General features: G+C 38.1%; 2 protein-coding genes across 3 annotated transcripts; both read left to right on the top strand.

Annotated features, from left to right (window-relative positions):
* Positions 1–21: 21 nt before the first annotated feature.
* On the top strand, positions 22–1,641 carry glrx3 (glutaredoxin 3). The gene has a single exon (XM_067509795.1). It carries the CDS (start codon positions 22–24, stop codon positions 994–996), a length of 975 nt encoding a protein of 324 aa, XP_067365896.1. The 3' UTR covers positions 997–1,641.
* Positions 1,642–2,851: 1,210 nt separating this feature from the next.
* apom (apolipoprotein M) lies at positions 2,852–8,208 on the top strand. 2 transcript variants are annotated; one of them, XM_067509799.1, is made up of 8 exons: positions 2,852–3,056; positions 3,463–3,602; positions 4,612–4,682; positions 5,897–6,031; positions 7,230–7,328; positions 7,420–7,447; positions 7,566–7,599; positions 7,870–8,208. In XM_067509799.1, exons 1-6 carry the CDS (start codon positions 2,943–2,945, stop codon positions 7,431–7,433), a joined length of 573 nt encoding a protein of 190 aa, XP_067365900.1. In that variant the 5' UTR covers positions 2,852–2,942; the 3' UTR covers positions 7,434–7,447; positions 7,566–7,599; positions 7,870–8,208. The 2 variants fall into 2 exon arrangements, with proteins under 2 accessions (XP_067365900.1, XP_067365899.1); XM_067509798.1 differs by lacking the exon at positions 7,870–8,208 and having other exon boundaries at positions 7,566–7,669.
* The last annotated feature ends 6,176 nt before the right edge of the window (positions 8,209–14,384 follow it).

The raw sequence follows: 14,384 nt of genomic DNA on the forward strand, positions 1-14,384 counted from the left end.
GCTGCGCGAGTGTAAGAAAAAATGGCGAATCTCGTGGAGGCGACAACCCAAAAGCAGTTTGAGGATTTCTTGTCCAAAGCAGGTAAAAATATGACCGTGGTTCACTTCCAGGCGCCATGGGCTCCGCAGTGTGGCCAAATGAACGAAGTAATGGCCGAACTGGCCAAGGAGCACACAAACACCACGTTTATCAAGCTGGAGGCGGAAGCAGTGCCGGAGGTTTCGGAGAAGTATGAAATCTCCTCTGTCCCCACTTTTATTTTCTTCAAGGGGGGAGAAAAAGTTGACCGCCTGGATGGGGCCCATGCTCCCGAACTGACCAAGAAGGTGCAGCGCCTGGAAGTGACTTGGAGTCCCGGTGCTGCAGAAAGTAGCCCCTCGGACCTGAACCAACGGCTGAAGAAGCTGATCAACGCGGCTCCCTGCATGCTCTTCATGAAAGGGTCACCGCAGGAGCCCCGCTGCGGCTTCAGCCGCCAGATCGTGGCCATGCTGAAGGAGCACAGTATCCAGTTCAGCAGCTTCGACATCCTGTCCGACGAGGAGGTCCGACAGGGGCTGAAGACCTACTCAAATTGGCCCACCTATCCTCAGTTGTATGTGAATGGAGAGCTGGTGGGCGGGCTGGACATAGTGAAGGAGCTGGCTGAGTCTGGAGAGCTGGAGAACACCTGCCCAAAGGCTGTGACCCTGGAGCACCGTCTGAAGACCATCATCAACCAGAGTCCAGTTATGTTATTCATGAAGGGCAACAAGGAGGCTGCAAAATGTGGATTCAGCAGGCAGATACTGGAGATTTTGAATGGCACAGGGGTGGATTATGACACCTTTGATATTCTGGAGGATGAGGAGGTGCGTCAGGGGCTCAAGACTTATTCTAACTGGCCGACCTACCCCCAACTCTATGTGAAAGGAGAGTTGATTGGAGGTTTGGACATAGTCAAGGAGCTGAAGGAGAGTGGAGACCTGGTATCAGTTCTGAAGGGGGAGTCATAGATGGATTAGTCATGCTATCAAAAACAGGGAACAAGAAGCTACCATATAAACAAGATTGACTTTCTGTAACTGATGCAACACCACAGGAGGGCCTGCAAGTGAAAGAGAGAATTTATTTAAAAATGATCATCATTGTAACCAAGCTATTGTAGCATTTGAGTAGGTTCTGCTTACTGTTTAAAAAAAAGAAAAAAAACTACAGTAAAAAATGTGACATGTCTTTTGGTTTTCATTCTGTAACAAATGAGTGTTGCTGAAAATATTTACTCACTAATTATAGGAAATACATCTTAAAAAGAAGTCTCCGCTTCACCTAATTTTAGAAATGCCTGCATTTAGTGATGGGTTAAAGCATTTCCTCCTTGTCTGACACTGGGAAATAGCTGACTTAGGTTTATATTTTGTCAGGTGTATTTCTGATTTAAATGTGTTCTTCCTGGAATCACAGCTTTGCACATTGTCAAATAGTTGCCATTTGACCCAGCCTGACTTGTCATGCTATTCTGTGCAGCACCTAGCCACACTTTATTCACCTGATGACACTTAGACTGTTTTACCATACCCAGTATGCTTTCCAGTTTAAATACTTGGTTTGTTTTTTGTGGTTAACATGATTAAACAATAAAAAAAAAGAAAAGAAGATAAGGTGTCATTTTTGTGTTATTTCTATAATTCACATGAGGAAAATAAAATAATAAAATGCAGCATGTGATAACAATCCAATACGGGGCTAAATATTGAAAGTGGAACCTTCATTCGAGTTTAGACTGCAATCTATGTCTGTAATGTAAAGACGAGGACATTTGCAGCTGTGTTTCATTTGGAGAAAATTCATGTGGACATATGTAGTTCACTGGGTTAAACATAAGATCGAGGGTGGGGAATTTTATTGGAGAAGTCCATCCAGGTGTAATGTTGGGAGACAAGCTTATTAATTTGACACCACATTGTGGAAGCAGGCGTACTTTAGAACACAGCAATAACCTGATGTAGGACCTTACAGCTAAGATTAGTTTCCAAGCCCAGTATAATTGCAGAGGGTTGCGTCGAAGGGCATCTGGCGTAAAAATCTGCCAAACAACATGCAGACCAATTATCCGGGGCGTTGACACTGAATTTATGGGACGAGCCGAAAGGCAAAAAAAAAAAAAATCCGTCATCAATCAAAACAAAAGTAACAGGCAGCTATTTTGAATAATCATTAAAGTCTTGATATAATTTGAGCAGTTTACTGAGTTTCAGATTCTTTAATGGGAATTTGCTCCTTTTGATTATTTTGTATTGTATTTAATATACAATATAACAAATACGTGCATTACTGGAGTGCATAAGGTTTGACTGTGAAATTCTGGTAGTAGAATCGTTTGTGCCTGTTTTTGACATTTTGGATGAAAAGTAATCAATAGATTGTGTCAGTTGTGTTTGTTCATGCTCTCGCAAATTCTCTTCCCCAAATACACAGAGTGTACAGTAAACTTCAAACATGTAGTTAATGATTCCTAGTAGTTTCATGTTGACAGAGAGTGTGTGACTGCAGGCCAAAAGATAACAAATTAGCAGTGTTCCTTTTTTTCAATATTCCCAAGAGTGCTTGAAGCACTTCTTGTTGTCTACTAAGTCTTTTATATAAATAACAAATTTAAAAGAAACCACCACCTCCTACATATGATAGTAAATCGGTGCTTTAAGCAGGTTTCTCCTTAAACCGTACATGAAACATGAGCCTATTTTGCTATAAATGTTTATCCTAAATCTGCGTTTTTACATTAAAAGGACACATGCCATACTCACCCATTTCTGCATCTCAAGTGGATTATAGAGGTTAATAATTTATCCACACCCACACTCCATGTTGGAACATTACACAAATTCAGAGTGCCCTGACTGTCTACAGGCATTTCGACAAGGGATATTATAGTATAGGCATTAACTCTAAGGTTGAAGTGATGTTTGAGGAAGCATGGTCATATTTTCTGTATTTCTACGGTTTACTCTACCAGGCTATCGTTCCCTGCTCAGTCCCTGAGCTGTTGCCTGCCAACTCTGTTGACAGTCATCAGGTAAGGAGCAACGTTCTATTTAGAGTTTCTGTATTGTGGAAAATGCAAACTCACAACATACACGAGAGCAGAAATTTGTAAGATTTATGTCACTGGCCCAGGTTTTGGATGTCTCTGTAGTTAAACTGACTTTATTTACATTTAATGTTGTGTCAGCTAATTGTATACTCTTATAAACGCCTCCAAAATTGTGACATTTTTGCATGCGTAATGTTCAGCCGTTTCACAGTTACTGCAGATGCAGAAGAAGATATACCGAGATAAATGTTGAGATACACTTTCCACTCCCCCTGTTCTTTCCTTTAGTGGTCTTCCTCACATGTGGGCTTATAGCATAAAATACGTTCCATTAGTATATACAATTAACTTCCACCCCACACTTTTATTCCACCTCTGTATCTTTCAGTATCTGGGCAAGTGGCACTTTATAGCAGCAGTCAGTAAAAGAGAGGCTGACATCAAGCAGTTTAAAGGACTGGACAGCACGTTGTTCATCTTGGAGGAGACAACCAATGACACACTGCTGCTGACTGGAAATATACGCACGTAAGGCAGTAAACACGAATGCACAATATCTTATAATAAGAAATTAATTAACCGGGAATCCATACTAACGCAAAGAAGACCGATCAAGATGAGATCAAAGTACAATACAACAATACGATCAGATGTAGCAAGAATATTACAATGTACAAAATATAACATGTTATTTAAACTCAAATTAACATGTTTGAGCCTAGATTGAGTAATAATACATGGTTTTCATTACAAAATTCCGTGGTAAATGAAGTACTCAGAAATACTTTATAACAAGTAAAACTCATGAATTTAAAATCCTACATCAGTATATGTACAGTATCTAATTATCTAATTAAAGCATTAAAGTTACTCCTTTGGCAACAAAACAAAATCTATTGTTGTTAATACTTATGATTCAATGTGCATGGAACATTTTAGTGCTATAGCTTCATAGCATCCATAGCACAGCTAGTTAAGTCATGCAGTTCCAAACGTATGGGCCAACCTCCTGCAGTAAGACAGAAAGGGAAGTAACAGAAGAAAATATAGTTCTGTGTATGAAATTTGTATAAATATTTTTGTCTTTTCATTCTCACGGTATCATTTCTGTGACATTTTCCATCTTCAAACTGAAACTGTATGAGGAAATTAAAGGGGAACTCTGTCTTTGGTGAAAGGCATATGAAGGCCCTGTGAACTGTAGGAAAGCCAAGTGTAAAACAGCATATCATTGAAATATTTTTTGTACATGACCAGAATGTTTTAATCCTTCCTACTGCAGATAATAACAAAGCCCTGATATAAACTTCCATGCACATGTATAAAATAGCTTCACAGCATGCTTAAAAAAAAGACAGAGCAATGAGAATAACAGAAACAAAAAACCCAAAGTCAATAAATAGATTCCAAAATTAGGGAAGTGACGTTTAGAAAATGTAAAAGTTATAAATGAATGAACAAATGCAACTGATTATGCAGTGTTAAGCGTGTACATTAACACAATTTAACACAATTTATTTTGTATTCTTTTTCTTAGGGGAGATAACTGCATGAAACGGACTTGGACCTATCACCTGCATCCAGAGAGTGTTGGTTTGGAGCTGGAAGGTATCTGCAGTAACAGATACGCTAGATATGGGTTTCTAAGGACAATTTTACAAGATGCTGAACATGGGGATTTTGTGACATTGTTTAATAGTAATAATAATAATAAAAACATTAGTCCATAGCATTACAGAGATTAATTTTCCCAGAGTTTATTCTCACCACATTGGAAACCCCCTTGTTACTCAAGCCAATTGTGCTTTACTTATATAGTCATACATCACAAATTTCCCTCAAGGAGTTCACAGAATATGACTTCCATTATCAATTTTACTTTTAGCTTTGAAAACTTAGGCACATCAATAAAGTGACTTCATACAAAACATTGAATCAATAAAGTTCCATACTTGCCAAGTGTTATTCTATAAAGGTAATCGTTTTCTACTTTTGCTCTCTCAACAAATACAGGCTCTATTTCAAAGTCTCTAACTGCAACATGTCAGAGATTATTTTTAAATTTTACTGCTGTTTTATTGCATTAGGTGAGTACAACAGAGCTTTCAGTACAAAAGTGGAATTTCAACAGGTGGATACCAACAGAGCAATGAAAGAAAGTACCGCACCAAGCAACAAAAGCAAATGTAAATTTTGCAAATTAACCCCCTCTCGGTGATATGACATTTCCAAAAAGGTTTGCACTATTGCTTTCATAAAAACACTGCAGTAGCAGTCTTCACCTAAAGAATTTCTTTGTTGAAAACATGCAATGACTTGTTCTAGTAACTAAATAGCTGACTTCAACGAACGATTTTTCAAATAGTTTTCATCGTTCTGTCTCACATCACAGCATATTAATATAATATTATGATGCAATGTATAGCACACAAGTAAAAGTTTCTACAATGACTTATATCTCACTCATCATTTAAATCAAATGTACTTTTTGTTGTTTCTCACACTATTACACTTGTGTAATAAAGCTTAGCAAAAGTCTATTATCAGATATAATTAACACATTGCATTTCGTTTGTTCATTCGTTATTGTTTACTGTGTCCAAATAGAGCATATTTGTTGTGTGCTATCAGGAATTTTAGTAGTTCAGTACATTCTCATTCATTACGTTCTCCCTCATTAACTGACTATGTCACCTGCTGTGCTCGGTTCCCCCACAGTCTACTGCTCAATTAGGAGAACCAGCCTTTTAAGCAGAACCAGAACAGATATTCTGTGTTGCTTGCTCAGATTAACTGAGTAGTGTCTTGTCATTTTGAACCAGGAATGCCGGAGCGGAAAAACCTGATCTGGAGCGGCAAGTGGGCCAATTGTGCCAGCTGCATAATTATGCAGGAAATAGATCCACCTCTAAACAAGAATGAGACAGAGGACTCTCTCAACAGATACATGCTGTATGGTAAGCCCTCTGAAAGGAATAATCCAACCACAATATCAGTCATTTCAGCCTTCTCCCACACTATTATCTTCTTCCGGCAAATATAAATATCTAACTGATTACATGTTTAGTCAGTTATTTTAACAAGTTAAAGTTCAATCAGTTAAAGTTTGGTTAGTTTACAAACCGACTGTATTTTGCAGATCACTTGGTAAAACACTTATTTTGTAAAGTAAGGCAAGGTCATGGAAGAACCTGTTGACATGAGATCTGTGGAAGCATCACAGATGGCGATATTACAAACAGAACAGGATGGTTCAGATATAGGGAAGATAGTCACCTTACTAAGATGCTGTAGTCTGGCAGCTCCGACATCAGCATCCTTCTACAGATATATTCACAGTTTCTCCTCTGAACATGTCCAAACCACCTCAATCTGGCCTCTCTGACTTTATCTCCAAAACATCTAACATGAGCTGTCCCTCTGATGTCCTCATTCCTGATCCTGTCCATCCTCGTCACTCCCAAAGAGAACCTCAACATCTTAAGCTCTGCTACCTCCAGCTCTGCCTCCTGTCTTTTCTTCAGTGCCACTGTCTCTAAGTGGAACAACATCTCTGGTCTCACCACCGTCTTGAACACCTTTCCTTTCATTCTCGCTGATACTCTTTTTATCACACAACAGACCTGACACTTTTCTCCACCCGTTCCAACCTGCCTGCACTCGCCTCTTCACCTCTTTTCCACACTCTCCGTTGCTCTAAACTGTTGACCCTAACTACTTAAAGTCCTGCAACTTCTTTACCTCTGCTCCCTGTGACCTCACCGTTCCACCTGTGTCCCTCTCGTTGACACACATGTATTCTGTCTTGCTGCAGCTAAGCTTCATTGCTCTGCTTTCCAGACCCACCTCCACCTTGAACTCCTCTGTCACACCTACAGCTCACCTCACCACAGTCTTACAGCTCTCATACATGTCCTGCACCAATGCAACTTCTCCATCAGCATCCTCAAAGCATATATATATAAAAGCATTTATATATATATATATATATATATATATATATATATATATATATATATATATATATATATATATATATATATATATATATGAAGTTATGAAGCATATATTTATACAATAAATGTAAACGTTGCTTTAAACAAACACTTATATTTGCAAAAACACAAAACTTCCTTTTCTTGTTTTTGAATGAAGGTAGACAACCTGATGTGGATTCTGAGGTTGTGACAACATTTCTGAAAAACTCAGCTTGTCACAAAATGTTGGCAACTTTGAGATTACCTCAAGAAAAAGGTTTGCCATTTAGATACATTTTTTGCAAATGACACGTTCAAATGTAAAAAAAAATAAATTTTGAATGTAACAATTATATCTGCATTCACAGAGATTTGCACCTAAATCTTAACAATGAGGTAGGCACAAGTATTACATGTTCTATTATTATCAGTTAATGATTTTTTTTATACCTAACATGGTGCATTCTTGTTGAATGAAATTTTAATCCTGTGTTCTGGTTCTGATTTCTTACAGGATGTTGTTGAAGCCATAGGCACCTGAAACAAAAGTGTGTTTGTTTCTTGTTTTCCTGTGAATGAACAGTGACATAAATAAAGCAAAATTGCAGGCACAATTCCCTCCAGAAATCTGTCACTTTATTTCTTACAGGAGACAAAGAAAGCATATACTGCCACATCTTTCAACGTCAAAACTTATGACGACTTTAACGTGTGGTGTAGCAATATGATGCTATGATGACTAATGAAGCCAGACATGACATTGTTTTGACTGAAAATCACATTCACCAATTATCCCTGTCATTTTTTGCCCCTTTCAGTACAAAGAACCACAGGTGCAGGAGCTTGAGTTGAACAAAGAAAAACACCTTTGTGGGTGAGGATCCACCCACAACCACCCAGCAAAAACCAGGGGAATTCCCATAATGCTACTGAACAGAAATACCTGTTCACATAAGGGGAACAAGGAGCATGCTTCTGTACTGGGGTTATGTGTTCTGCAGTTTACTAAATAATCCTTAAGAATGTGTTTTCAAAAGCATGAAGGTGGCATTGCAAAGGTTATTGAACAAACACTATTATTTCATTAAACTGTCATATTCATAATCATCATTGTTTGTGATTTTATTTAATACAGATTAAATAATATTTAAGATTAATATTATTATTTGTTTTATTTATACATGATTCATTAACGTTGTGCTATTAACAACAAGTATCTGGTCAGTTTTTGCTCGAGAAGTTCCCTCCTGCACGGAAAGTAATGGTTATTATTTTTCGAAACAATCAACAGCGGTTTAATTAGAATAAACAGAACTAAACTGAACATGACACATTCCAAAAAGGCAATTTACGAGTGTTTCTAACGAATGTAAACAAAGCACAGTCATCGAGTAACACGTGTATTTGTTACTCGAGGGAAAGGATCGTTCAATCTTATCAGCAAAGATTGAGGAACTATTACAGACACGCAACAGCAGAACTTATGACAAGAGCAAAAACAGTAGCTGTATTCCCATTTGCATCTTTGACTGGCCTCTGATTGGTTAACAGCTTTTACATTTACATTTACATTTAGTCATTTAGCAGACGCTTTTATCCAAAGCGACTTACAAGTGAGGTACAAGGCAAGCAAATCATTGTTTTTATCATTGCTTTTATCCAAAGCGCTTTACAATGTTGCTTCTCATTTACCCAATCACACACACATTTTGTAAGCTCCATCAGTGTGTATGCAGCAATTGTGTTATAGCTTGGCAAAATGCCACTACGGACATGGTTCCCACAAATGAGTGATTCACATGACACATGAGTTCATAGTCATTACAGCTCAAATTAATGTGAGCTGTCATGACTATGAACTATGAGATGGGAAAGCCATAACATATATCTTAAAAATAAAAGGGAGGGACAAAATAAATAAAGTCGATAGGCTAATAAACTTGATAGGCTACATTTATTTGCCCTACAAGGCTGTGAAGATATGATACGATTTGAATTTGAAGAAGACAAAAACAGGTTTCTTCGCTGTTCAACGGATAAGCCCTTGGTCTTTACACCTAGTATTATAAATATGAAAATGCTGAATATCATTCTAAGAAGTAAAAACAGTTTAAAGATTCTGTTTGCTCTTGTTTTTGGATTGTCAACTCCAAGTCAATCAGCACTTTACGTCTTTGGTGCGGGCTTCACATACATCCTGTAATCATTTCATTTAGAGCTATATATCCAACAAGTCGTCCAACTTTAACACCCAAGGAGGTCATTGTTTGTATCTACCCTCTCGCATGGATCAGTGAACCATTGGTTCCAATATGGAGGCAGGAGTCTGTTGAAATTGCACCCTTTTTACAAAATGACGACTTTCAATGGAATCGAACAGGAATCAAACCAATAACTCTGTGGTTAATAGATAACTGCTCTGTTCTTATGGTTGAAAGACAGTCTGCAGCATTTCACAATGAAGCCCAGCACGTACCAGTAAAACCTCACCATATGAGACCACAAAAGCAGAACTGAGTCTCTGTTCGAAAAAACTCATTATTCGTCAGGTTTACATCTCTACTGTGGCACTAAACAGAGTGACATAATGCTCCAGATGGCCAGAGCTGAACTTTGACATGATTAATAATAAAGACAAAGAGCACAGCTCACTGTACACAGCTGCTTACTGGAGAACACAAAGACCTCATCTGTGAAATCAAAATAAAATCACAGCTTGATTTAATTTGCATCTTTTCCAATGGATCTCCTGCACCGAGTGGAAATCACGTGGAGGCACTGATAAAAATAACCTGTCCCTGAGTTTCAACAAACACCCTATAACAAAAGAAAAGAACCCCCCCCCCACAAAAAAAGCTGTTTGTTGCCTTTCTCTTCTGAGTGGGGACAGCACCCGAAATCCCACATTCAACCCAATAATCTTTCATGTCACTTATGTAGGTGTGTATGTGTTTGTTTGTGTCCCCGTGTGTATGTGAGTGTATGCTTGATAGAAATAAGAAAGAAAGTCGGTGACATTTAAAATATCCAGGGAAACGTAGACTGCATGATTGGGGATGTCCCATGGAGCATGAAACCAAAAACAGTAAAGTGAAATGGAAATTGGCAATCTTGTACTCCCAGCTCTAGGCTCACACAGTAGTCTTTAAAACCAACATGCAAGTTTCATTACCGTTTTCATACAAAGATTTCTCATCCTCATGCATATTTGAACTACTGTAACTTGGATCCATTCCCCAGTACTTCAGTGGCCATGTCTTATGTTCTTGCAGCACAACAGCATTTGCAGTAGTTCTTCCTGGTCTCATTGGCCATTACACAACCTCATCTCCTAGAAATCATGCGTATGGGTACTAAATTGTTTATCTCATTGCTCTGGGGTTCTCCAGTTTGCATCTAGGCCCACGTCTACGGTTAGATATTGAGAACACCAGTACTTTTATTGAGGCTAAGGTGGTCATGGTTTTGGTTAAATATTAATAGCTCTGGTGTGTCTCCATCAGAATCACATGATGTAAATTAGTAACATTTCCTTATTATCTTAACTGTTAACACCGACTTCTCCTAAAATGTACTCATCGTTTTTGTTTTTGTGTGATTTCTATGCACGACAAGATCCCCTCCAGTGTAAGTGATGGTCGACAAAAAACAGTCATCCTTCTAAGTAAAACTCACTTAATAATGTCTTTTTTTTATGAAAGTCCCTCTTTGTATTATTATGTTTCCAGTGCAGTTCACTAAGCACACACTGTCCTGTGAAGACATTATCTCTGGATGGAACCAACTTTACTTGTCTAGGCTCTAACTTTAAGAAATTCTAACAAGGACAGTGATTATTTTATCTCCAATGATTACACTGAAAGCTTATTAAGGTGGGTATTTTATAATGAATAAGGGGAATTATTAGATAAAGCACAATTCACTACTAACTGACTGACTATCGGAATTAGTTGGCACTGACTATTTTAAACAAGACTTTTAATGAAAGTCAGCAGTTGAGACATTGAGACATTGGGCCTACATAACGCCTTCCTAAACATCACCCTTTCATGTCAGTGGGCGCACTCTCGTAGCACGCCGTTGGTGGCGGTTATCTATTTACGCACGTTAATAAGCAATGCCACTGTGCAAATATTGTTCGAGAACGGTTTGAAGAAGATGGCAAAGAGTTCAAAGGGTTCGCTCAGCCTCCAGATTCCCCAGATGTTAATTTGATCAAGCATCTGTGGGATGTGCTGGAAAAACTGTGAACCAAGGAGGCCTTACCTCAAAACTTACAGGAGTCAGAGGTCTTGTGGTGTCCATGTGTCAGAGGCTCAAAGCTGTACCGCTTTACCTAAAAGGTCAGCTTTGTCAAATGTGGTATTTCAAGTTCTATAAAGAAAGTCAATGACCAAAAAAGTCAATCACCCCCCACAACCCCACACCTCTGACAACACACACACACACACACACAGAAACACATACACAGAGAAAAACCAAAAATGGCCCCAGAAATTTTTAGTTAAAATTAACGGGAAACAACTTACAGTTAATGCTACAGCCGCAGGTGTTACAAGTGTTACTGATTTTGTCTTCCCTTAGTTTAAAATAACATAAAAAAGCCCCAAGGCTCAGTAAGTTAAACTGAGTTCTACAAAATAAGATTCCAAATCAAAGCTTTTGTGTTAGAATACACATGCTGCTAACGCAATAATCGGTTGGTCAGGAAACATAAATTTGATCTGCAATTTAAGAATGCATACTTGCATTTGTTTTTTTGAGTGCGATCAAACTAAACCCAAAATGTACTCTTTTTGCCGTTTTCTCAAGCCTTTATACTGCTAATTTAATACATATTCAAACACTTTTGCTATATAGTGCAAACAGTTTGCTCTTACATTCAGAGACTGTGCGATATATGCATATTTCTGTATTAGTCAGCTGTTCAAGAAACTTCAAAAAGTACCATGCCACGGATGCCAGCATGTTATATCAAACAAGATCAAACCTCTTGATAGTATTACAGGAACCTTGTCTATCAAATTGATTAGTCAAACAAGGAAAAGAAAGGAAGTATACATCTGAAGACAACCATGAGAAAGACCTTCAAATGCATTATATAACTATATGAAGCATCAAATGCTGAATATAATGTCAATGTAAATTCCAAATAAACAGATATAAAAATGTATCTAAACATAAACATGAAGTAGTTTTTTTTGGAGTTTCTTTTAATTTGAACTTTCTGCAACAAGAAGAAATACAGAGTTTTCAATTCAGAAAAATGGGTGGCAAACATACTCCCCTTAGTTTAATGAAGATTAAAAATACCCAAACCTGCAGGTTACCTGTGCTGTTTCACTGTTAATGAACCAGATAGAGATCCGGGACGACGGACTCACGTCAATTTAACACCAATGGGCTTTAAATGAAATAATATAAAATCATAATTCAAATATCAGACTTTGAGGTGTGTTGTTATTTTTGGAGCTCTCATGTCCCTTCATACTTCATTCGTTTCCGAAATGCAAATGCAGGTGCAGCTCCTGTTGAATGAGTTGAGTCTGACATTTAGAAAGTGCAAATCTTAGTCATGCTGTCGTTTTTGTGGCTAAAGCTCTAAAAAGCATCCCTGTCAGTGGTGGCATCACTTTAACATAAGACTACTTGCATCATCAACCTTGAAGTTATATATACAGTATGAACTTGTGCAGTTTGTCCTATTTAGAATATGAAGTTATATCATACTATGCTGTTACAGTGGGTTGCCTTGTGTTACCTTGTGTTTTGTTTGGCTAAAAAGTAGTTTAAACTGTTCAAATTTATTGGAGATGGGGCAAAGCTAAGGCCACACTCTTGTACAATGTCAATATTGTGGCGACCCCTTTAGGAATAATGACTGATATCAAAACACAGACCCATAACTCACCTACAGACAACATGGTGCACAAACACAAAAAATCAACAAGGCGTGAAACCAACTTCACATTCACTATAACAGGTTTATGAAAGAAGAGGAAGGAAGTAAGGGCCCTATTTTAACCTTAATGTGATTTTTAAGAAACATTCCCAAATGTATTAAAAAGTATCACCATCTGTTCAAGCACCATCTGTTCAAGCCCTTTTTTGAGCATTCTTAACCCTTTAAACCTCACCTCTGCTTTTAATGCAAACACAAGCTAAGCTGCAATTGGGTACATTTTGTCTTACATTCGAGAAACCGACTTTGGAGAAAGTCTGCACGAGGCAACAGCACGTCAGATAGGCCGTTGTAACACGCTAAGATACACATCAGGTCCACTCAAATTGAATGCAAGGTGTGAAGAAAAACCCCCTGTCGTATTTGTCTGAGAGTTCAACAGTGACCTAAAAACGTGGGCAGTCACAAACCACCCACAACAAACAGGAAAGTGCCGCCAAGGGGCCGCACCACAAACATTCTTTCTTTTTTGTGTGTCACTAACCATCATAACGTGCACATCTTATTCAACATAAGGTTATATTTGAAAAACTTTCAAATCGTTTGCCTCCAAAGCTTACACTGTGTCTGATTTTAGGAGAACTGACGGCCATCGCTCGGCATCAAGGTTGTATCATATGAAAGTGCATTTTTGGTTTCATTAATCACAATTTCACACCAGTCCTCATGTGGTTCCTTTTCATTTGGCTCCACATGCAATACACTCTGCTGTCCACACGTGGCAACACCCACATCACACTGTCCTCTTTCCACTCTGTCTAACCACAAATATCTCTACAGAAAAAAAAAAAACTCCATCTCCTATTCACTATAAGCCCGTGTCAAAGGGAAAGCCCTGTGAACCTGACATGTCTCTCACTGACAAGCAACAGATGAACATAGTCACTGAGCGGTCAACACACATTGGGTGAGTGTGCAAATTTAATTTCTTTCTGTGTAAAATATTGTTTCACAAACTTAAGCTTTCTTGTGATTTTATTTAGCTGTGTGTAAATAAGAGCACTGATGAGGGCTGCTGGGAGTAAAATGTTTTGATATGGAAAATTTAAAACGTAATATGTCATATGTGTGTGAAGGGAAGACACATGTTTAGGGATGGAACTGAAAGCACATCTGAAGTGTCTTTACTGTAAAATTATACAAAGCAAATGATAAAAATGTCAATTTACAGAAACTAAGGACATTTCCTCTCTTCCCACAAATGCACCTTTACTATTGTAAATAATACTGATTAGCATTGTTTGTGACTAACCTAAAACACGCTGAAGCAACTTATTAAGATATTTGATGAATCCAGTAAATACAGATGCTGCAGTCTTGTATGATGCAATGAGTATTGGTTTAATTGCGTTTTTTCTCCCCCCGTATGTA

This window comes from Channa argus, chromosome 7, assembly GCF_033026475.1.
Source record: "Channa argus isolate prfri chromosome 7, Channa argus male v1.0, whole genome shotgun sequence".
Lineage (NCBI taxonomy): Eukaryota > Metazoa > Chordata > Actinopteri > Anabantiformes > Channidae > Channa > Channa argus.